At 42.8% G+C, this 23,952-nt stretch overlaps 1 protein-coding gene across 1 annotated transcript in view; it reads right to left on the bottom strand.

Annotated features, from left to right (window-relative positions):
- Positions 1–680: 680 nt before the first annotated feature.
- Positions 681–23,952, bottom strand: part of TRIM33 (tripartite motif containing 33) — a 49,496-nt gene continuing 26,224 nt past the window's right edge. Inside the window, exons 6-21 of the mRNA XM_058039704.1 lie at positions 22,437–22,551; positions 21,445–21,591; positions 19,241–19,358; positions 17,675–17,922; positions 17,261–17,425; positions 16,350–16,550; positions 13,681–13,813; positions 12,558–12,621; positions 12,129–12,288; positions 11,094–11,440; positions 9,860–9,983; positions 8,852–8,926; positions 7,871–8,023; positions 6,163–6,213; positions 3,341–6,080; positions 681–3,299 (exon numbers count right to left, since the gene is read on the bottom strand). Of these exons, the coding sequence (XP_057895687.1) occupies positions 5,868–6,080; positions 6,163–6,213; positions 7,871–8,023; positions 8,852–8,926; positions 9,860–9,983; positions 11,094–11,440; positions 12,129–12,288; positions 12,558–12,621; positions 13,681–13,813; positions 16,350–16,550; positions 17,261–17,425; positions 17,675–17,922; positions 19,241–19,358; positions 21,445–21,591; positions 22,437–22,551 (2,314 nt within the window). The 3' untranslated portion in view covers positions 681–3,299; positions 3,341–5,867. The remainder of the gene's footprint in view (positions 3,300–3,340; positions 6,081–6,162; positions 6,214–7,870; positions 8,024–8,851; positions 8,927–9,859; positions 9,984–11,093; positions 11,441–12,128; positions 12,289–12,557; positions 12,622–13,680; positions 13,814–16,349; positions 16,551–17,260; positions 17,426–17,674; positions 17,923–19,240; positions 19,359–21,444; positions 21,592–22,436; positions 22,552–23,952) is intronic.

The raw sequence follows: 23,952 nt of genomic DNA, 5'->3' as shown, positions 1-23,952 counted from the left end.
TGTCATTCAGTGTGAAGAAGTCAAACAGAGGAGTTCCCAAAACATCAGAAAATTCACAAGAATGTTTGAATAATGCATGAAACCCATGAATCTGCATGTGATGTTGTAAAGACAACACTGTCTGTAGGACCTGTGTGTTCTTTGGCTGTTGGAAATGGATTTGCTAACAATTTTTGAAACTTGTTTCTAGTTCCATTTCTCTCTTGATAAAGTCTGTCTCATCCCATGGCATTTCTAAGCCAGCATTTCTTATCTCAGTGTTTGCATACAGATGCACACTCTGTGAGCCTTCTGTCAGGTTTGGAGAATTTTCTACAAATCCATTTCCCACATTTCCCCCTCTCTCTTGAACAGAAAAAACTTCTTTGATGGTTTAAAAATAGAATAGAAGTTTTTTAAACACCTCTCAGTTGGTGTCAGAAAAGGATATAATCCAACACTGGATTTTTGTCTCTTATTTTATCCATTATTAAACTTTAAAAAAATTCTTTATTTTAATAACTTGTGTCCCATGCCCAGGTATAGATAAAAATGACAAATCATTTTTTGCAGCCTCAGCTGGGCTCACCTGGGCTCCTGCAAGCCAATTTTCCCCCTATTTCCACACTGCAGGTGTTGTGAGGAAAATCTTGTGCCAGGTGTGGATCCGTATCTGATGATGTGCAAGAAAGAAACTCAAATTGAAAGAATGATTTTTCTAATTTAATAGAAATAACCAACCAAAATGGGTTCCAAACAATGCTTTAAACTGAGCTAATACAACTTCTACAGCACATTCCAGAGCACTTAACAAGAAATATTTACAGGCAGCTAAAGTATTAAATAACCAAGGAAAGAAAAATTTGATTTTCATTACACACCAGCAAAAAAACACAGGAACAGAACAATTTGAAACAATAACTCTTTTTAAAAAAAAAAAAAAAAAAAAAGTTAAATAGGATGATTCAGATAATACAATATCACAGAAACAGCACTTGGGGTTTTTTTGAAGAATCATATTAAAAGATGAGGCAAGTTTATTATGTGCAAAATGAGCCAGCTCCAGTACTGGAAGCAGGAAATAATTGAAGAATCAAAGAATGCCATGATTGAACCCTTCCAGGAGGATGTTTACATGTGAAACAAGCTTTGCACTGCACAAACCTGTATAGGATTATTTACATGTGTCCTGGTGTTCTGAGCCTAAAATCCCCCAGTGCAGGTGAGCACAGATGTGCAGGGAGCTCACTCCAGACTGGATCCTGCCAAAATCCAGCTTACAAAACATTCCAGTGCCTCTCTTTGTAGAAAATCCCATAAATTCTCAAGCCAGCAGCCTCCAGCTGTGATTTCACCCAACAGAAAAGGCCCAAACTGCATTTCATCCATCTCACAATCCACTCATAATAAAGATTGCCAAATTAACTGCAGTTTTGGAGAGCTGCTTCAATCCTGATGCATCAGAAAGCAGAAAAAAGGATCCCCATAAGCCAAGTGGAAGTAGATGGAGGAGTTACTGCACACACACTTTGAGAAGACAAAATAAATCACCATACCCAAAGATACAATCCATATGTGCCATCTGTGTAAACTGTGGCATTTACATTTTTATTTTTAAAAAGTACTTCCGTTATTTGCTCAAACAGCTACTTCTTAAAAAAATATTATGGAACTTTCCCCAACTTTTTAAAATAAAATGCCACACTCTATATTGTCAGGAACTGCTGCAGACTTTGTTTTTAAAAGCTAGGCTTTGTGATTTGCATACAAACTTCCCTATAAAATCATTATCCTAAGGAGAGGCTTCCTGTCATGCTGACAGGCAAATGACAAAGCAGTTTTATTGCTTTTTTTCTGAGGAAGAGAGTGAGAAAAACAAGGAAAAGCCAACTGGGAAAAGCCAATTCCCAGTACACCACACAAACAGATTGAAAATACTGCTGCAATAACCTAAACTATTCCATGTCAGCCAAAACCAGGTGATAAACCAGAAATTTGGGCTCATTTTAGGGACTTTTCCAGTCACTTGAGATGTTTGATCCAGCATGAAGTGTCACAGTGAAGCGTCACAGTGACATCCCCCACTGAGGAACAACCTCTCCACATTTAATTGAGCATTTTTGTTTGCAGAATTTGGGGAAATCCCCTTTTTATGAATAACAGCTCTGCCTTATTGTGCTCTAGGCCACTTCATTCCAGGGCACAGCAAAATAAAAGCCCTGAGCCCTTTTATCTGTTGAATTTCCCCTCATCACCAGGAATCCATGGCAGGACAGCTGCTCACACTGGGCACTTTGCACTCTCATTTCAAATTGCCTTTTCCTTCTTTGGATTAACTTAAAACTTGAGGGACAACAAAAATTCTCAGCCAAAATGAAGACATAAATTGTTGGGAGTATTTTAAATGAGGGCAGAGTTGCACCAAGTGCCAGATTCCTCCTGCCACCCCAATTTTACAGATTTCCTGATGTAATCTGTGCTCTGATTTCCCACTGACACATTGCACACCCAGCAGCTGGCATGGAGAAGATGCCCAGAGAATTAATGTGGCTCATTAATACAAACCCAGTAATGAGTTACACCAAAAATTATTCCCACTGAGCAAACCCTTCCCAGTTCTGTGATGAACACCCAGCCTACAGGACCAGGGAAGGGATTAGCAGAGTTTATCTTTGAAATCATTTCAAATAGAACTTTGCTGCTTTCAAAGCAATCACTGAATTGCTGCTTTGGGAGTTCAAAAATGAAGGGGAAGAAGAAGAAGAAGAAGAGAATGTTTTGTTTTCCTTGTATAAAGGAAACACTTGAGATTTCTTGCACACATTCAAAATTCCACATAATCCTGCTGAGCACTGGGGAGGGGTGGGAGGAGCAGCTCTGGAGGGTGCAAGGGAAGAACTCAGGCCCAGCAAGGCCCAGCCCAGCTGCACTCCTGGTGTGCAGAAGATGCTGAGCACGAGCTGGCCAAGTTCCCCACCTGCAGTGAAGTGTTGGAGAGGCCACCTCAAAGGAAAGGCTGTCCCAAAACACTGGGAACTGCTCTGGGGTCTGGGTGGGGAGCACAGGTCCTGCAGCAGATGGGGGGCACGAGCTTCTCTGGAGGGTTTGGGGTGAATCCTTCCCACTGTGCTCCACCTGGGATCCCCTGGGCTATGCTGAGCTCCCCTGAGCTCTGCTGGGATCCCTTGGGCTGCCCCTAGGATCCCCTGGGCTCCATCTGGGAGCCCCCTGTGCTCTGCTGGGATGTCCTGAGCTCTTCTGGGATTCCTTGGGGTGCACCTGGGATCACCTGGACTGCAACTAGGATCCCCTGAACTCTGCTGGGATCCCCTGAACTCTGCTGGGATCCCCTTAACTCCACCTGGGATCCCCTGAGCACCACCTAGGATACCCCTGTCCTATGATAGGATCCCTTGAGCTCTGCTGGGATCCCCCTGTCCTATGCTGGGAACTCCTGCACTCCATCTGGGGATCCCCTGAACTCTGCTGGGACCCCCTGACTCCATCTGGGATCCCCCCTGTCCTATGGTAGGATCCCCTGAGCTCTGCTGGAATCCTCTGAACTCCATCTGGGGATCCCCTGAGCTTCATCTGGGGATCCCCCTGTCCTCTGCTGGGACCCCCTGACTCCATCTGGGATCCCCCATGCCCACCCCACACTCTGGCTCACCCCCAGGGTCTCTGCAGGATCCAATACCCAGCTGCTGCCCAGGGAAAAGCTGAAAAGGCGAGGCCTGAAGGTACCAAAGTGCCACAAAAACAGGAGGCCCGAGTGAAGAGAGCTCACAGAATCTTATTTTCATGATAATTTTAATAATATTCCTTTTGCAAAATGAAGCTGAGAAACTAGAAATGCATAAATAGGCAATACACAGAGCCATGAAATGATCCCTTGTCACTACCAGTGTCCTATTCACACATCAGCTTTTCCACAGGCAAAGTTGTTGCTCTTTGTCAATTTAATATGTTGAAGTGGAATTCCTTTTCCTTTCACATACAAACTGGTAAAAAATAAACTTAAAACAGCACTGTTCATGTCTAAGAAATTAAAAAAAAAAACAACCAGTTTGAGTTTGAAGTGTAACATTTGAGTGAAGAAGTGAGCTGGAAGTTAAAAACACCTTCAGTCCCCTCATTTATTGCAAGAGGGAGAATCCCAAGGTACACAGACCTGGTTCTTATAAAAGAAACCAAATCTGCAGCGATTTGCATAAAAACTGCTGAGAGCATTTCTCCATTTGATATTGTGCTAAAATATTTCTCTTTACCATGATGGTAAAGCATGGACAATGTCACAGGAATTGTTGTGCTGAGCACACCAAACCCCCAGGGATCTCCCACAGAATTAATTGCTGGATCCACACAAACCATGGCAAACTCAAGAGTCTGCCATCTCGAGCTCATTGGTTCCATGAATTTCTTCAACTTCCTTTAACAAGATCAATCTGAAGGCCAGAAATTGTATTTATTTCTAGGACTGACTTGTGTCAGCAAAGAAAACAACTCCTGGAGCTGTAACTCCTTGTGATTCCATGATTTCTAACCAGGAATGCTGGGATGGAGGCAGTGCAAGGGAAGGCACTGCAGAGGTGCCCCAGGGGCTACTGAGGAATTGGGAAATTGTTCTGTTCTCACTCTTTGACCAAAAACCACTCAAGGCCAAACCCTGTGCAAGTGCTTTGTTCAATGGATGGACAGGCAACCCAAACTCAGACTGATTCCAATCTTCCTGCACATTTCCCTCACAAGCTGCTTCTGAAGAAAGTTCTGAGAAGTACTCTAAGAAAAATAAGACAGAACCTCAAAATGAATGCAATGTTAGAAATAGCATATATTACAAATCTTTTCTTGATAGGAACAATCAATAAGAATACATATTAGCTTAAAAACAGTTCAGCAAATGTTGCTGACCTGCAAGAAATCTCAATTCACTATTTACAAATAAGACAAAGTGAATACAGGAAATTTTACACATTTGGTAGTTAATAGGTTATTGTTTGCCGAGTGGTCTATTAGAAACTGATATTTAGGAAGACTGGAAAAACACCCCAACCAGTTATTACCTCTTCAGTCTATATTTTAAGTACAGAAAAGTAGAGAATGAACACTGGAGAGAACATTCTGCCTCGTCAGGGGGTCAGGGACAGATGACAACGCTGAGACTTCTGCCATGGATGCCATTAAAATGTTCTGGGTACAGGAGTTTAATAAATACACCTTGTCCTACTCAAAGGGGTTGGAGCCACCAGCTTAGCCTTTCATCTGCCTCCCATTCCTGCCCTCGCCCATTCAGAACAGTTTAATGATTTTCCTTTCTTCTTCCTTTTGCTATACATGAAATGGAGTAAAGAAAGCAAAACGTCAACAGTTGGATGGACACAGAAGATCAGTTATTCACAGTCCTGCTTCAATGAGATGATCAAAGCAACGACCAACACACACTTGAGTGGACACAGAGGGGATTCCAGGAGCTCTGCTCACAGTTTACACTGCAGTGGAATGCAAGACACAGTCACTGAGTGGGTCCAGTCCTGCAGGTCGTGTCACTACAGTCTTATCTGTACATGGAACATCTCCTATCAAATCTGCTTCTCTTCAACACTCCTCCACCTCTGGCTGTGAGACCAGCATGAGTGCGTCCCCTCCAGCAGGAAAAGAAAGAATATAGCAAGTAATCAAGGAAAAAAAAAATACAAACCACCAAAAATTTACAATACAGGTTTTTTTCCCCTTTTGATGCGAATGTTTTTCTGTACAAGTGTTTTTTGTTATCTAATACTGTTTAAAAAGCTATCAGCTTCTGCAAGATGGCCACTGTAGGCATGATAATATTCCAGGAACACTTAAATAACAGTTTTTACAATAAATTTTAGGTCCATATCATTAGATTACTTTATATGCACTGGTCTCTCATCTGATTTTAGGCGTTTTCTACGTGGTTGTATAAAATCTTCATCGGAGTCCTCAGTTATTTCACCATCATCCTCTTCCTGCTCAAATTCAGGCAAAGGCTGGAAGGTCCTGTCTGAGTAGATCTCTGTAAGTTTATCTTCAAAGTACAATGCAACTGCCTTCCCTGCCTGTGCTACTTCTGAATCAGCCTGTGGATGAAAGAAGACAGGAATATTCACCTGTTGGAAATGCACATCCCTTCACCAAGTGTGCATGGTCTGAAACGCTTACCTTCAAATTAATCTCTTGTGTTTCTGCATAAACTTGAACAACTTTCATCATCTAAAAAGGATACCAGAGTCAAAAAAAATGAAATTATAATCCTTTCTAAAGTTACGAGATCGCACAGGATTGGATGACTAAAGTCAGCCATAACAACGAGACAGTTTGTTATGGTTTGCTAGCTTTAGTTCCCAAACTTAGGCAGCAGGTTTAAAACAGTCTTAGGTGCTAAATAAACCTTCAACAGAACACACAACTTTTGTACAAGTGGCTCCCAGCCATTTTCCACTCATCACTGCTTTCCTCACAATAAACTGGAAATGCCTGGAAATGATTGTGGGGAATTCTCCTTTGCAGGGAGGAGCTCCAGGAGATTCCCTGGGGATTACCCCACTGGGATTTCTGCTTTGGAAAAGCATTTGGCTTAGAGGCACTCGACATGATGCTGCTGTGAGAGGTCAGAGTGACTCAACTTTTGCCATGAGCCAGGCAAGCTGAAACACATTTATTTTCTTTTTTAAAAAAGTTAAAAAATCACCACATCCTTCAGTCCTTCCTCCCTTGTTGGACTCTGGTCTCTAAGAGCTGCAGCATGTTTTCCTCTAGAGTAGATGCTTCATTAATTCCCCTGATTGAGAAGTTCACATAATTAAATTACCTCATGAACCTCCTCTAATGCAGGGACATAAAAGAGTCAGGGCTGTCAAAATCCCAAATGCTTGTGAGCAGTTCCAGCATCACATCATTGACCCTGATTTTTCCTAGGGAGGTTTTAATTGCAGCTTTGTGCAGTTCCTTCAGTTTCCTTCTGCACAGGGCCAGAAATGCAGCCCAAACACTGCAAGTCCAGGTTACATTTTGCAGAGAAATAAGAAATATTGGCTGCTTTCTGCATTTTAAGGTCAGAATAAAGCCACGCCTTGTGATGTCTTTTGTCATTCTTGCTTTAAAGCATCTCAAAGATTAGGAACCCCCTCAGCTCCTACTCACTTTCAGCCCAATATCACCTTTTTTTAATTTATATTCAGATTATTTTCCCACTGCTCAGTAACATTCAGGTCATTTATCTCCCCAAGTCACATTTCAGGTGTAAGGGATATTTCATTATTAGATGGGATCATTGCAAAATTAGTAAAAAATATGACCCCATACCCAAATTATTCACTTAAAACTGATTTTTGTGAGAGCCCAACCACCAAGGGGTTTAAGCAGGAAGGTTAATAAAAGCCATAAGGGCCACAAAGCTTTGTTTGATTCATTTGTGTGAGGTACTAAAACGAGAATAACTTCAGAAAGGCAGATTTCTCCCCAGTATAGGAAGTTTCTCAACAGATTCTACCTTGTTCCATGAGTGTAAACCAATTACCTGGGCAGCTTGAGACACTTTTAAGGACTCTTTGATTGTCTTTATGGCACTTCCTAAGCACTTCTACAATCAATCTGCTGCACAGTAACCAGGTCACCCTGCTCCTCATTCACAGAGACCACTGAATGCATTTTAATAGTTCCCTCTGCTCTCCCAATTTAATTAAAAATGAGAAGTTACTCTGCAATTGCCTTGAGTTTGGTTTGGTTTTCAAGTATCTGATTCAGCATCTGCTCCAAAAGCAGAAGTTACAGCTGGAAGCAGAGCTTTTCATGGGAGAAGCTGCACAACCAGGTTGAAATAAATCTTCATTTAAAGGACAGATGGTGCTCAGATTGGAAGTTAACATACTTCATTAAACCTTTCACAGTTCTTGAAGATCAGCCGCACGTCGGCCACGAAGTCCTCGGGGGTCTGGTAGTGTTGGGAATGTTTCTTCTGCAGTTTCTTCTTCACCGTGGATAAATCCATGGGTTTCTTTATGATTTTATAATAGTTTGGTATCTGGAAAAAAACAACAGTGATTTAGCACTGAATGGCTGCAGAGCTCACAGCTGAATTTCCACACTGAAGGTATCAATCCCTTATCTCATTTCAGGCACGTTCAGAAAAGCAGAACAATTTCCCATTTTCCTTTCCTCAAACTGAACTTTAAAAAGTTCTTTGTAAGAGTATGGAGTGACAGGACAAGGGGGATTGGTTTTAAATTGAAGGGGGGTAGATTGAGATTGGATATTGGGGTAAAATCCTTCCCTGTGAGGGTGGGCAGGCCCTGGCACAGCTGTGGCTGCCCCTGGATCCCTGGCAGTGCCCAAGGCCAGGCTGGACAGGGCTGGGAGAACCCTGGGACAGTGGAAGGTGTCCCTGCCATGGCAGATGTGGGATTGGAAGAACTTTAAGGTCCTTTCCAACCCAAACCACTCTGGGATTCTCTCTAACCTTCAGTGTCTCTCACAGCACCACAAAGCTTTTCATTACTTACTTCTTTTACAGCTGAAAACACAAGAGTCAAAGCAGTTTATTCCCTCCTCTCATTCACAAATTTGTCCAAAAATCCCTCCTAAAGCATTTTGAGTTTCATGGGTAGCCTGAGACATCTTGTTCCAATTCAATAACTGCTAATTGGAAGTATTTTTAAATATCTGGCTTTGAGACTGGGAGTGAAGCATCTGCCTGGAGCAGCTCCAGAATCAGCTGCTCTCCCTCTCAGCCCCATGAAATGCTGGATGGCTGCCAGAACTTTCAGACTGATCCCAAATCCAGCTCCAGACTCTCAGGGCTGTTACCCCACACAGAATTACAGAATTCCCCAGGTGTTTGCAGGACACTCACCGAGGCTGGGACTGGCTCCTGGAACTCAATGCTCAGCTCGTGGCAGTACAGGTAAAGCAGGAGGCGTTCACATTTCTTAAAAAGAAACAAACAGGGTCAGATTAATATTCTTAATTTATCCCTAGCCCAGGAATTCATACATCCAAATTCTAAATAGTAGAAAATTTAAATGTAACTCCCTCAACTTAATTTAAAAAGGTAAAGTTCTTAGGAGGGCAGAGTTGAGAGGCAGAACCCCATTCACTGTTCACAAATTTCCTCTTTCTTTTCTCCCTCCTAACCAAAAGTTTAGGGCTGAAGTCAAGCATGGAGAGACATGCTAATATACTGCAAATTTTAAAATAAAATACCAACTACAAGCACTTTTACTGCTTTTGTCCAATCACAACCACATGTAACAGGAAAGGACTGAGCTGCAGACTTTTCCCCACAAGGCAAAACTGAACAATCTGAAAGCAGAGCCAGTGTTTCTATAAAATCCTTGTTGAAATATTTTTCCTTGCTTTCCATGTAATTCCTTTAGAGGAATTTGATTTGATGATACTCCTAACACTACACAGAGGCTGACTAATAAAGCTCAAAATAATTCTGATTGTCAAGATCATTAAAATTCCCCAAGAATGCACCTGAACACTCCCAGCACCTCTCACAGAATGCACTTAACACACCAAGCTCCCAGAAATATTTTATGAAGGTGACACCAATGCCTAATGCAAAGGACTTTTAATCAAGTGCATGTTAAATGATGCATTTAAATACAGAATTTGTGTTCATGCTGAATTTTAGCTCCTCAGTGATTACAGTCCCAAGGCACTGGGGCACTCCCACAGTCACCAACACCTGGAGATGCGGCCACAGCAGGAAAAATCTCGTTTGGGGTGTTTTACAAAGCCTTAACAACATTTAATTTGCTTCAGCCAAAGCAAAACCATCTCCAGTCAGTGAGGGGGAGCTGATGTGAACAAAGCATTTTCCTGGGAAGCAGATTGCTGCAGGTTTGACACCCACCCTTTGGTCCACAGGACTCAGGCCTTGTGCTGTCTTGCCTTTCTTGCTGTGCTGGGAATTGTCACAATCATATTCCACTTCAGGTTTGCTCAGGTCTCTGCAGAATGTACATATCCACTCTCCACTAAAGAGAAAAACACAATTATTGCACACATCCAGGGATAAATTCTCATCAGCGATGACTACAAACAGTTTTAATTCATTCTTAAAGATTCACATTCTACTGCAGTAAAGACTTGGATACCCAAAGCCAAGGATTGACCCTTAATGCTCACAATAATTCTGCCAGTCAAGGTCACTTTTCCTGCCTTCATATGATGCTTTAACACTTTATAAAGCTTTAACTTTACAGTACACCCTTCTCACCTTGCCTTAAAATGAACTTTACACATCAGCATCCCATTGTGAGACTTTACACAAACAGATAAACAGAACAGGATTCTGTTATCAGATAAACACTGATCAGCTGTGGGGATCTCTAGCAGGTCAGAGAAAAGTTGGGAAGTCTCTTTTCCCAGCCTGGTGCTTGAAGAAAGAGTCAGAGCTCTTCATTTCTTGGTCTCAAGGTTGTTTATTGTTTCTTATCTATAAAGAATTTTCTCCTGCCCTGCCGAGGTCCATCCAGCAGGACAGTTCCAGGCACTCTGCCTGCCCTCAGGGCAGTGTTATGTCTTTATACTAAAAACTACATGTACAATATTTACAATTACTTCCCAATACCTATCACCTGTGTTAGGCAGTGAGCTTCTACTCTAAACCAATCTGTAAGTGCCAACATCACAGTAGAAGATGGAGGCCAAGAAGAAGAAGGAGAAAGGCTGGGCATGCCCAGTTCCCTCCATCTTGCCTCCTGAACCCCCATTCTAAAAACCCCAAAATCTACTTTTTCACCTTGTGATAAATTCACTATCATTCTACTTAATTTGTCATGGCTTGCAGATCTTCATCTAAGGTTGGTGATTTGCTCCATGGGTCACAATCAAACCCACACAGGGGCATTTTGGGCTCTGAGCCCCCTGGCAGGGGTCTTGGCTGCTCAGGACAGCCAGAGGGATATTCCGGGTCTGGACAATCAGCTACACATAAATAACTCAGGCAAGGCCTTGAAAATATCATATTTTTTGTAGTATAAGTATGTGATTTTGTTGTAGTATAAGAAACCACCCTGATTTTGGAGGCAACACCACTTCAGGTTCCGTGCCCACCCCGCCGCTGCTGCTCCTGCTGTGGGTACCTGGGGAAGCTGAGCAGCGTGGGGACGTGGCAGGTGAGGTGGAACACCTTGGGGCACTTCTCACAGCACAGCAGGTCCCCCCCATTCTGGCACACAGCACACCAGTCCTCGTTGGGGTCGTCATCCTTGTTGCTGCCCTCCCCTGCCACGCGGGCCGAGCGGTGCATGAGGCTGCGCACGGGCGACTTGCCGTTCACCAGCCCGTGCCCAGACTGCTTGCAGCTCTCGCTCAGCTCTGCTGGCTCTGTCTTCACGTGGTTCTCCAGGCTGCCCAAAGCTTCCAGCTCGCTCTCCAGGTGTAAGTTAGTGGATAGTGGTGGTGTCAAGCTGCTCTCGGGGCTGCTGAGCTGCAATGAAAGCAGCACACGGGAAATCAGGGTTGGTTTTATTGCAGGATATTCAAAATCCTCCCACTGTTCAAAGGCACCATGCTCACATCCCAAAAACCATGGGAAATCATGCAGTGTTGAAAACTGCTTTTTCAGTATTGAAAACTGCTTTTTCACATGTCCTTTCTTTGTAGAACACTCTCATTTCTTCTGATATATAACAAGAGAAATGCTGTAACAAGCCAAACACACTGAGTCATTAAAAGCTGTTAATGACAACTTGATTGTCATTAGGAAAAATCCTCAACTCCACCACCCTGCTCCCTGTACACAATCCTGTTCAATCAAGCACAGCTGGGAAATACTGCAAAAGATTATTTGCTAATTATTTGATTTATACTTTAAGAACTTTTGATTGACTGGAGGTTTCCTGAATGCAATTACTTATATGGGAATGTCTACTATCAATGGGTGACTCACAGCTTTTAATAATTAGGGATTAAAAGCAGCAAATACACTCTATTACACTTCATTTTGATGATTGAAGATAAAATTTACATTAGAGGCCACTCTGTGCCTGGCAGAGCATTACCAAGGAGAAAATACCTCTTAAAATGAAGCTTCAGAGTAAAAATACCTTTTTGTTCCCCCCTTTTTAAATTCTTAAACTGCTGCCAGGAAAACACTGAGCATAAACTAACTTTACCATGCAAGCACTCCTTCTGCCATCCTCTGTTTTTTCCTGCTTTACTGTTCCTGAGAAGCTGCAGATCTCTTCCTCTGTGCCTGGCTCTTGCTTTACTTTCACCTGGTCAGCCTTGAAGCCAATGCCAGTTTTGTCAGCAGTCCTGCCTGAGGAGCCACAGCTGCAGAGACATCAGCACATCACCAGATAAATAACAGGATAAATCAAAAGGGCAAAGAAATTCAGGTAACTGTTTCCCAAAAGAAAGGCAAAGGGTGGCAGCACATTTAAAGAAGTGCAGGAAAAAAATTTAGACTATAAATCTTCATGTAAGTATTTTTCTATTCCTCAGTCACAGTTATGACAAAGCACAATTTGCCAATTGCCAATTTTTTTTGGAATTATTCATGTCTGATTTTTTTAGCCTGACATTGTTAATGTGACACTCACCTTCCTCTGCTGCCTGTGCTGGAGGTGCTGGGGGGCCTCACAGGAGTGTGGGAGTTGGATAAACCTGCAAAGAAGCAGCACAGAACTGATTTGGCACAAGCTTACATTCACTGACAGGTGCTGAGTAACCCCAGAAATGCTGCAGCAATATCCCAATTTCCCAAGTCACCTAAGCCAGCTGTTCTCAGTCTTGTGATCACAACAAATCCAGCACATCACATTCAATAAAAAATGACAACACACAGTTCTTAGAGCCCCAATAATCATTTCACCTAATCCAAACAGTGCTAAAGCCTTCAAACCATTACATCCTCAAATTTTATGCATTGAGAGCCACTAATAATGTCAAAAAAAGCAGCCCCTGCATGGTTTGCATGCAGGTTTGGAGAAACACAGAAAGCCCCACATTCATTGACAGGATCTTACAAGTCTTGTAGAGAAAACCAAGAGAAACATCAAATCCCAGAGTGGTTTGGGTTGGAAAAGACCTTAAATCCCATCCAGTGCCACCCTTGACATGGCAGGGACACTTTCCACTGTCCCAGGGTGCTCCAAACCCATCCAGCCTGGCCTTGGGCACTGCCAGGGATGCAGGGGCAGCCACAGCTGCTCTGGGCAGTGCCAGGGCCTTGCCACCCTCACAGGGAAGGATTTCTTCCCATTGACTGAAATAATCTTCTTACTTATAAAAATGGACATTTTCAATGTTAAACTACCTCAGTGTTAAGTACTGGTGACTTAATTTGTTCATATGCATAAGAAAAGCTCTACCATTAATTAATTATACTCAGAATGACCCTGCCAGTGTCTCTATATGGATATATATAAATATATATAAATATATAAACATATAAATACATATAAAATATACACATATATCTATAAATATATATTTATATATATATGGAATAGTGCATCCATGTGCTAGCAGTTTGTTACTATAAAGACATCTCTAAGGGAAGGTAAAATTTAAATTTCTGGAAGAATCTATTTCTGAGCAAAACTAATTTGAAATAAAACATTTCTTCCCTTCTGGCAGGAAATGCTAAGCAATTATTTTCAACTTAAACAGCAGAAATAGCCATCACATTCTGGAATAACTAGAAAAACCCATCAGATTTACCTGATGACCCTGGAGACAGAGCTGAAGGTCCTGGGGAGGGATTCATGGTGCTGGTGGGCTGTGGGGGGAGGTGGCTGCCTGTGATGTACCTACTTAGCAGATTATCTAAACTACTGGAACCAGCATCTTCCAGCTGAGGAGGAAAAACAAAAACCTGGATCAGACAGGTCTCATTCACACCTTTAAACTGTGATCACTGGAATTGTTCCCTCTACCTTCAAGGATTCAGGAAATCAGCAAATATTTTTATAAGTTTCGTGCAGAAATCAGGCTTTCAAACAAGTAGCATTTTTCAAAAGCTCCTAAATTTGAGGTTTTTTTCCAGTATGATCCTGGGCTGTACTTACACAGGGTCACTGCAAACTTTCTGCTCAGTGTGTCAGTCACACACATGGAGCTGTGTTAGTCATGAAACACCAGATTTCTGAGGCTGCAGAAGTTATTCCATAATTAAGATATTAAGAGAGGCCATAATCTTGTCTTTCCTTAACATGATGGGAAATCTCCCACTCACTTTTCAAACAGATTTTTGCACTTGTTAAACCCAAGGAAACAGGGACTTTGTTGCTGTAACTGCTTAAATGTGTTAAATTCAAGAATGTGTTTGAAACACACTGCATTCCAAGTGGGTTTTAATGACTGTGCCAGCAGCTTGAAGGACTAACACCTCCTATCCACCAAACCCAACTAAAATCCCTAACAGCTATTGCATGAACAGGTATAAAAAGAAGAGTATCTCAGCAGAATTCTGCATTTTCAGTGCACCTGGAAGTTGCATGGTAATGATTTGTTATAACTCAGCACTGCAGGCTGCTCTGAGATGGGATTCCTCCTCCCACCATTCTCACATCAAAAATGACCTGCAGCCTGAACATTTAAGAGTTGCAGCCCTGAACATTTAAGAGTTGCAAAGTTGCAGCTGATATTCCAGCAGATCATCTTGGATGAAATTTATTTTGTTTCCTGTATGGTGACCAAATATCTCCTGGGTTTTACAGGGACATTTCAATGCCAAGGTGCTGTTCTCAGGGTGAAGCTATCATCCTCCTCCCCTCCCTGCAGAAAACACATTACTTTTATTTTATTTGCCTCCACATGTACATTAAACTGTGCTTTTCACCTCTCCAAATGAGCTTCAGAATCCACCTCAGCCTGTGTCCCCTCTCTGTGGGACAATGGGACATGTCCCCTCTGTGCTTCCTTCTAGAACATCCAAGAGAAACTCCAGGCAGCTTTAACCCTGAATAAATCACCATTCAGGGCACTCAAAATACATCACCATTCATTATTCCATCTTCCCACAAGATGGTCTTGTGGAAGAAAGGAAGTGAACACAGATTTGGGATTAATTAAAGTGTAAATTTTACTACAGGACACATTAAAAAATGATTAATCTAAAGGTTACTAGGTGGAGCAGGTCAGCCCTACATGGATAAACCAGCTGCATGCCTAAGAGAAAGGCTGAAGATGATAATTCTACAACTTTAAATTCTAATTACAGCATTCCATGGCCAAATCCTGGTACCTAACCACAAAACCAGAGCAGGAGGAGCAGCACTGACCTGGATGGGGGAGATGTCCTGCAGGGAGGGCAGGTTCTCCAGGTTGATGATGGAGAATTTTTGCAATATTGGAGAACTTTTTGCACTATTTTAGAGGTGAAATGAGTTTGAATTCTACAACTTTAAATGCTAATTACACCATTCCATGGCCAACTACTATTGGCCAACTTTAAATCCTAATTACACCATTCCATGACCAAATCCTGGTACCCAACTATAAAACCAGAGAAGGAGGAGCAGCAGTGACCTGGATGAGGGAGAGGTCCTGCAGGGAGGGGTAGGTTCTCTGGGTTGGTAATGGAGAACTTTTTGCACTATTTTAGAGGTGAAATTATTTTGGATTCTACACCTTTAAATGCTAATTACATTAATTATTAAAGTCCTGGCATCTAACCACAAAAGCAGAGGAGGAGGAGCAGCACTGACCTGGATGGGGGGGGATGTCCAGGCCAGGCTCTCCAGGATGGTGACAAAGAACAACTTTTGCAATATTTTAGAGGTGAAATGAGCTTGAATTCTACAACTTTACACCATTCCATGACCAAATCCTGGTACCCAACTACAAAACCAGAGAAGGAGGAGCAGCCCTGACCTGGATGGGGAAATGTCCTGCTGGGAGGGGTAGGTTCTCTGGGTTGGTAATGAAGAATTTTTGCACTATTTTAGAGGTGAAATTATTTTGGATTCTACACCTTTAAATGCTAATTACATTAATTATTAAAGTCCTGGCAGCCAACCACAAAACCAGAGCAGGAGGAGCAGCACTGACCTGGATGGGGGAGATGTCCTGCAGGGAGGGCAGGTTCTCCAGGTTGGCGATGGAGAATTTTTGCAATATTTTAGAGATGAAATGAGCTTGAATTCTACACCTTTACACCATTCCATGACCAAATCGTGGCAGCCAACCACAAGAGCAGAGCAGGAGGAGCAGCACTGACCTGGATGGGGGGGATGTCCTGCAGGGAGGGCAGGTTCTGCGGGTTGGCGATTGAGAATTTTTGCAATATTTTAGAGATGAAAAGAGCTTGAATTCTACACCTTTACACCATTCCATGACCAAATCCTGGCAGCCAACCACAAGAGCAGAGCAGGAGGAGCAGCACTGACCTGGATGGGGGGGATGTCTGGCAGCGAGGGCAGGTTCTCCGGGTTGGTGACGGACGGGATGAGCTCGATGGCCGACACGGACGGGCTGGTGGGGCCGCGGTTGGCGCTGGCCATGGTGGCCGTGGTGGGGCTGGTGGGGTTGATGGTGCTGTTGTGCACTGAGACCACCGGGAAGGGCCCGGCGTGGCCAGGGTTGGAGTGCTGGGGAGACACAGACACCGCGCTGGGCACGGGGCCACCGCGGCCCCCACTGCCCTGAACCCAAGCACAGCCAGCACAGCTCTGAGGGCAGGGAAACTGCTCCTCTTCCTCACTTGGACAGCACAAACACCTGATGTGGCTCCATTTTAAACACACAGCGCTTCTCCCACCAAGTATATAGTGGTATTTTCTTAAAGCAGTTACTTCCTCCAAAGATAGCTTTAGAGTTCACATCTGATTTTTTCTTGAACTGTTTCACTTTTGGTATTTCAGTCACATTAACATGCACTGTCAAGGATTTTTGTTCTTAATGGCATGCAGAGCTCTGCATCAATGCTTCAGGTGTGAATTTAAAACCACTTCAGCAGCTGATTTAATCAAAACCCCTCAACTCCATCACTTTGAACTCCACTACTCCTCACTATTCCCTAATAAACCTCTGAATGTTCTTTTCAGCTGAAAAGTGAAAAAAGAAACATTTTACTTCCCAGAACTAAACTGCAACACAAACATTTCATTTAATTTCGTTTCCACCCCTAAGGTTTGAATTTCCTTCCATTCAGCAAAACCGACACAGCACAGTAATGCAACATGGAAAAGAAGCATATAAATGAGTGTAGCTGCGAGCTACAGGGGGACAGATAAACACATTTACAGCTGCAATGAAAGGCTGGCACAATGGCACAATGAAGCATGTACACAGGATATACTTGTCTTTGAAGGTGAGGTTGCATCATGGAGTACTGAGGTCCATTGTGGCGTGGGATTCCTGGAATACGAGCAGCATTCTGAGCCATTCTCATCTGGTGTGCTTGGAAAGCCCCACAGTTCATGTTACCCCTCTGCATGGTCTGCATGCTGATCAACCTGGGAGGCTGCAAGGGTTTGGGTTTTTTAAAATTTGTGCTTTTAACACGGAGAAAAGAAGCCCATCTCTTTCCACAGCAGTAGTAACACAACATCAAGCAAAGCAAAGAGCTGTCACATTAAAATATCTCAAATCTCAGAAGATTTTAGTCTACAAATTGCTTTGTAAGTTTAGATCTGACAGGGCCATTTTAAATCTCAGTGCTATGGTGAAATAAAGCGAAAGAAGGTGAAATAAGAACACACAAAGGACTCACCTGCTGCTGCAGGACTTGGGGGCTGCTCTGCCTGGGCACAGAGGCAGAGGAAGGCTGGGCCATCCTCATCTGCTGCAGCTGCTGGTGCTTTTGGGCATACACCTGCTGCTGCATGTGCTGCAGCCGAAGCTGGGCCAGGTTGATTTGTCCTGGAGCTTTGTTGACGTGGTTTGTTCCTGGAGGATTTTGCCCAACCACTACATTGGGAGTGTAACTAGGGGTTGGTTTATTTTCAATGACCAGGTTACCTACAAAAAGCCAAAGAAGCAATCAACAGTTAGGTCTCATCATCCTCCAAAGGCTGACATATGTGGAATATACTGGAATTTCTATGCAGTTTTCTCAGAGCAATTTAAGCTTGAAAGCTTAAAAATTTAAATTTAAAAATGAAATATAACTTAAAAAAATTAAAATTTAAGTTCTTTGTGTCTTCAATAACCAGACACAATAAAAGCAAAAAGAGAACTCATACTACAAGAACAGACAGCAAAATTAAAAATATGATCTGTGAGGGAAGAGTGAAAGAACTGGAACTGCACAGGCTAAAAGCCACAACAGACAGAAATTACTTCTCTGCTTTCACAAGAAATGGACAAGATGAGAAATAAAAGAGAAAAAAACCACGTTGAGTATAAGCTTTCTATGTCTAAAGAAGCAAAGCCTGAAAAGAGATATTTGAGTGTCCCACCACTGAGTGACTCCAAACAGGTTCTACAAACACAACATCAAACACTGTTACAAACAAGTCCTGTCTGGCTCCAGTGTCATGGACCAGGCTGCCTCTCCAGGTAACTCCTGTCCTATTTTTATGTGGAAAGGCAAAATGTTGATTTTTTAAAATCAATTTGTGAATGTGCACTCAGCAGAATCTGCATGTCCCTTTTTATTAAGGTTGGCAGTTTCCTTTCTGCCCCAGAGAATAAACACTCTTGACTGAAGACAGGAACACCCCAACCTGGATGGTGGACACAGAGTAAGTGAGCACACACAAAAACTGGTATTTTGTTAGATTTTCCATGAAATTTTTATCCAACAGAGAAGCTCACAAGCAGGTGCTAACAGGTATCTTTGTGTCACTGTGCTCTGCCCTCTTCTCTCATTCCAAACCTGCACTTTGCAAACTCTAAGTGGAAATGGCACAGGACCAGTGTGAAATCCAGAGATGCTGTGGCCTGCCCCATCCCTGGAAGTGTCCAAGGCTGGACAGGGCTTGGAGCAGCTGGGACAGTGGAAGGTGTCCCTGCCATGGCAGGGGGTGCAATGAGATGACTTTTAAGGTCCTTTTCAACCCAAACCACTCTGTGATTAGGGCCATTCCTAGAACCAATCCCAGTACAATATCCATTGTATCCTGGAAAACAATATCCATTTAGAGAAAGCTCTGCTAAAAGAAAGAACAGAGCAGATAAGGAGAATAATCAGGGCTGGATGGATTATGAGAGTTTATCGTCAACAGAATTTTTGCCTCCTGCATTCAGAGACACTGCACTCACTCCTGTTGGATGAATATCCTCAATTCAAGGGAGCTTTCCCACTATCAGAGATGAAACAAGCAGGGTTTCTCACCCAGATTGACCACGTTCTTGGCCCAGAAGGTGGGGTCACAGTGGAAGCGGATGGCGCCGTTGGCAGCAGGGACGGGGTCACAGCGAGCCTTCAGGATGTGCCTCAGCTGGAAGGTTATCTGAGAGAAAACAGAAACACTGCTGCTGACAGAGAAACCAAGAATGAGAAACGAGTGTGTGTTTAGGCCACGGAACACCAACAAGGACGGGCAGCAGCAAGTTTTGGTACACAGCCTGGGAAATTCTCAATTTGTCAGGAAAATCCCACATTGTAGAATTTCTTTACTCTGAGGATTGCAGAGCAGCACTGTTACACCACAACATTATTGAGATGAGTCCAGGGAAACACTGAGGTGCCTTCAAAGAGCTGACCCCATTCCTTGCACACCAACACTCCCTAAACCCTTCTGGTAAAGAGTGAATTGTTGCACAATTGCTTGGCTCTGCTGTAAGATCTGAAGATAGGGTGCCATGATGGACCCACATGGCAGAACTGGGTGTATCCTCTGGATTACCAACATTTGACCTCATTTGTGTCTTAATCTCACTCTGGATATATTTGATTCCCCTGCTCCTCTGTGTTTGTGGCTCAGGACACATTCCCAGACTGGGAAAGTTATGGTGAGCACATCCCTGGGCTTGCACATGCAGAACTGGGTGTATTCATGTCAATAAAAGTGAATTATCCTGCTGGTTACCAACACTTGACTTTGTGTCTTACCTCACTCTGGGTATATTGGAACTTTTTGCCTCTCTGGACACAGGGATTGGGACAGAATTGCACAGCCAGGTCTGTGCAGTCACACAAGGAGTGGCTGAGGGCACTTTGTTCTGCTGGAGAAGAGGAGCCTGAGGAATTCCTGACTTGGATTCCTATCAGAGAATGTTTTGTGACATTTCTTGAGCTCTCAGCTTAATTATTACCTGTGTGACTGTCTCTTCAAGTGTGTAACATTTCTAAGTTTTGCAATGTTGTGTTCTGGGAGCCTCACTGGGGGCTGCAGCTTCTTCCTCAAAGGGACAGCTCTGACCTCTGTGAGCAGGGACAGGACCCAGGGAAGGGCTGGAGCTCCCAGGGGAGTTTAGGTTGGATTTTAGGGAAAGATTCCTCCCTCAGAGGGTTCTGGGCACTGCCTCAAGGCTGCCAGAACTCCAGGAGCATTTGGACAACACTCCAGGGATGCCCAGGGTGGGATTTTGGGGTGTCTGTGCAGGGCAGGGGCTGCACTGGATGATCCATGTGGTAATCACACATCCTCTGAATAGAGAGACACAGCTCTCTCCCAGGATTTTCCTGGGAAGCTCTGAGAAAAGAATGAGAAACAATTCTTATCTCCACTTGCTGCACCTGCTGTTGTACACATGTGGAATGTATCATGGACATTTGTTTACCAAACTTCTTAACTGGACAGTGGATGGTGTTTGGATTGATTGACCAATTAAGTAAAAGCTGTACTGGACTGTCTGGAAGGGGATGAGCTTCTTGAGGAGTATAATACAGTACAACATAGTACAATAAAGTGATTGATCAGCCTTCTGTAATCATGGAGTCAATGCTGATTATTCCCTGATTATGGAAACCCTCAGCACACAGGGAATATTTCTCTGTCTGCTCTGGGGTGCCCTGAGCCCAGGGGAGCTCTGACTTTGACCCTCATCCATGGAGAAAGTTTCCTACACTTCAAGATAGACTGGAATCCACAAAAGTGTGAAATAGATTATACAGAGTAGTGTAGGTGTGTCACTTAATGAGAAATTGAGGTTTTGGGATTTTTAGCATGTGGTGGATGGAAGCAAGATGGAGGGCACAGGGTGTTGTCCTGGGTTTCTTCTTCTTCCTCCTTCTCCATGGGTTTGGGTGGCATTTTGTAATTGGGCAGAAAAATCTGCACTGGAGGCTCTGTGGGATCAGTTACTGGGTTAAAAGGGAAAATAATCCAGGTGTCAGTTCTTAATTGGATGGTTTAGTCTTAAAAGACCTTGAACAAGAGACTGTTGGCCATTTTGTGCCTTCTAATGAAAATTTGCCCTACTCCAGCAGTGAGACTGTTTTACTGATAAAAAATAATGAATATCTGAGTCTGAACATGAACTACCATCTCAAATGCCTTCAATCCAGATCCAGAGAACCCCAGAACTGGTACCCCCACACCTGATCAGTGCTTGCTGGTGCCACGAGTCCCTGGCAGCCCCAGGTGGCCTCACCAGGCGTTTGCTGTAGAGCAGGGCAGTGCTGCTGCCACTGGCAATGGCCCAATTCGTGAAGTTCATCACGTGCTTCACTTGTCTGGACAGCCCAGTGATGTCATTCTGCTGCTGGAGCAACTTCATCTGCCTCTCCTTGGTGACATTCTGCAAAGAAACAGAGGCTTTGCTGCAATAAATTAACTGCAAAATGTAAATGGTAAAGTAATTTGTTACAATGACACTTTTAGATGTAGGAGGAAAATGCAAACTGCTGGCAGGCTTTGGATCAAAAGGGTAATGTGCCAAGGAAATTTTAATTAATGCTAGGTAAATAAGAAAAGCCAAAGTTCATGTAATTTTGCATTATTCCTTTTAGTAATGATCTAGTTACTCTATTCTTCCAGGAACATTTGATTTCCTTGCCAAATAATTGTTGAAAAATTTATTGTGACTCATCTGATCTTAAATTTTTCATGGCAGGCTGGCCATATGCACTGAACCAACTTCTTACAAGGGATTTCCTCTATTCAGACAAAATTTTCATAGATTTTAATAAAAGTCAGAATGTCATTATTCAAAACATGCCATCTGGAAAGGATGCTTGAACTCATGGTCTCTAAAGTTGTATTATACAACTTTAAATACCAGCATTACACCTTAATGTACAAATACTGCTCTGTTTTTACATGAACATTAAAAAGCTATTTGAGGGAATTATTAAATCATATACACCTTAGCATTACAATACAGAAATATGGCAAACAGAACATGGAAAGTGAATTTTCAGCCACTCCTGTACAATGAGCCCAACTTTGAATATGAGGCACAGACACAAAACTGAAGGAGCTCTGATGAGAGGAGAAATAAGAAATTTAACTCCAGCACATCCCTCAGAGGCAGTTTCAGTGCTGCAACACCTGCAGCCACACCAAACAAACCATTTGCAAATATTTCCCCTCAATAGGGGACTGGAAACTCAACACCATCATTGCTTTTTATTTCAAGCGTACCTCAAGGTGCTGTAGGAGAGATTTTCCCTTTTTATTGATTTCATTGATGAGGGTGAATATGGCCACTTTGATTTCCTGTTCTACTCTTTTGTTGGTTTCATTTACTTCTTTTATCCTAAAAAACAACAAAAAAAAAAGCAATGGATTGTCAGTCATTTTACACTTCACTGCCAAATACAAATTTACAACTTGTTTTACTACAAATAATATGAAAGTCCTTGTAGTTTACACATTTTATACAGAGAAATAACCAGCCACAACCACATAAGTCTGTATGGACATTTATAAATTTATATCCAAATTGTGTCACTATGAACAATTTATACCTGATGCTTTAAACTTTTAAGATCATTTATATTAACCAGAAATCAACCCTGAATGTCAAATTAATTCCTCCCTTGTAACAAAAACAAATTATTACAGACCTGTAATTAATAAAGAGATAAACATTTCAGTAATGATGTGCCTGATATTAGTTTAGATTATTCTCTTGTGCTTTAATACTACTGGCTGTCAGATTTTTATTCCTCTTCATCACTGCCATTTTTCCTCAGTTTTAGTGCATTTGCAGATTATTCAGATCCAAGCAAATCATCTTGAGCTCTGGCCACAGAATTTCTTAAACTCATGGAAATTCTGGATTTATTTGATCCTACACTGCCTTAATCTAACAAGATCAACTGCAGCAGAATTCTTTGCCATGAGCCAACGTGAAGGCTTAAACTGTCATTTTTTAAAGAGTTTTTTTTGCTGCCAGATCAAGGATTTGATGTCACCCAGCCGCAGGACCAACACTCAGTGCTGATGAACACTGCTGGAGTCAGAGCCCTCGAAGGCACCTGGGACACACGTGGTTTTTGTGACAACACAACTCCAAAAAACACCCAACCAACCCTTCATTAAGTCCATGGCATCCACCCTTGGCTTTGGCACCCAACAATTATTCCAGCAGAGCTGTTCCTTCAACACCTTCATGCTCCACCACCACAGATGATGGTGATTTTGTGCCAACACTGACAACAAAATTGTAATACCTTCATTTTTCCCATTCCCTGAAGTTTTTAGCATGATGGATTTTGTGTCCCACACACCAGCAAAGCAGTGGAATGAGTTGTGTCACCTGCATCAGCCACTTGGCTCAGCAGAAAACTGAGATCTTGACACAATCCCAGCTGCAGAAATTCACTGAAGCCACAAATTCTTGGGCAAACCCCCCCCACCATTACAATGTGTTAATCCCATCACCCATCCCTGGCCTGGAATTCCTATCAGAGAATGTTTTGTGACATTTCTTGAGCTCTCATTCTAATTATTCCCTATGTGATTGTCTCTCCAAGTGTGCAACATTTCCATGCTTCACTGTGGTGTTGTGTTTTGGGACCTTTCAAAGAGTTCCATGGAAAATTAGCAAATAAAATACCAATTTTCATTGCTTCCCTCTTCACACATTTACCTTGGTCATGCTCTATGTTCTTCATCCCTTACACTGCCTTTTTTTTAAAATATAGATGCCACC

Source organism: Melospiza georgiana, chromosome 23, assembly GCF_028018845.1.
Source record: "Melospiza georgiana isolate bMelGeo1 chromosome 23, bMelGeo1.pri, whole genome shotgun sequence".
Classification (NCBI taxonomy): Eukaryota; Metazoa; Chordata; class Aves; order Passeriformes; family Passerellidae; genus Melospiza; species Melospiza georgiana.
The sequence above is the reverse complement of the archived record's forward strand: the minus strand, read 5'-3'. Positions and strand labels throughout refer to the sequence as shown.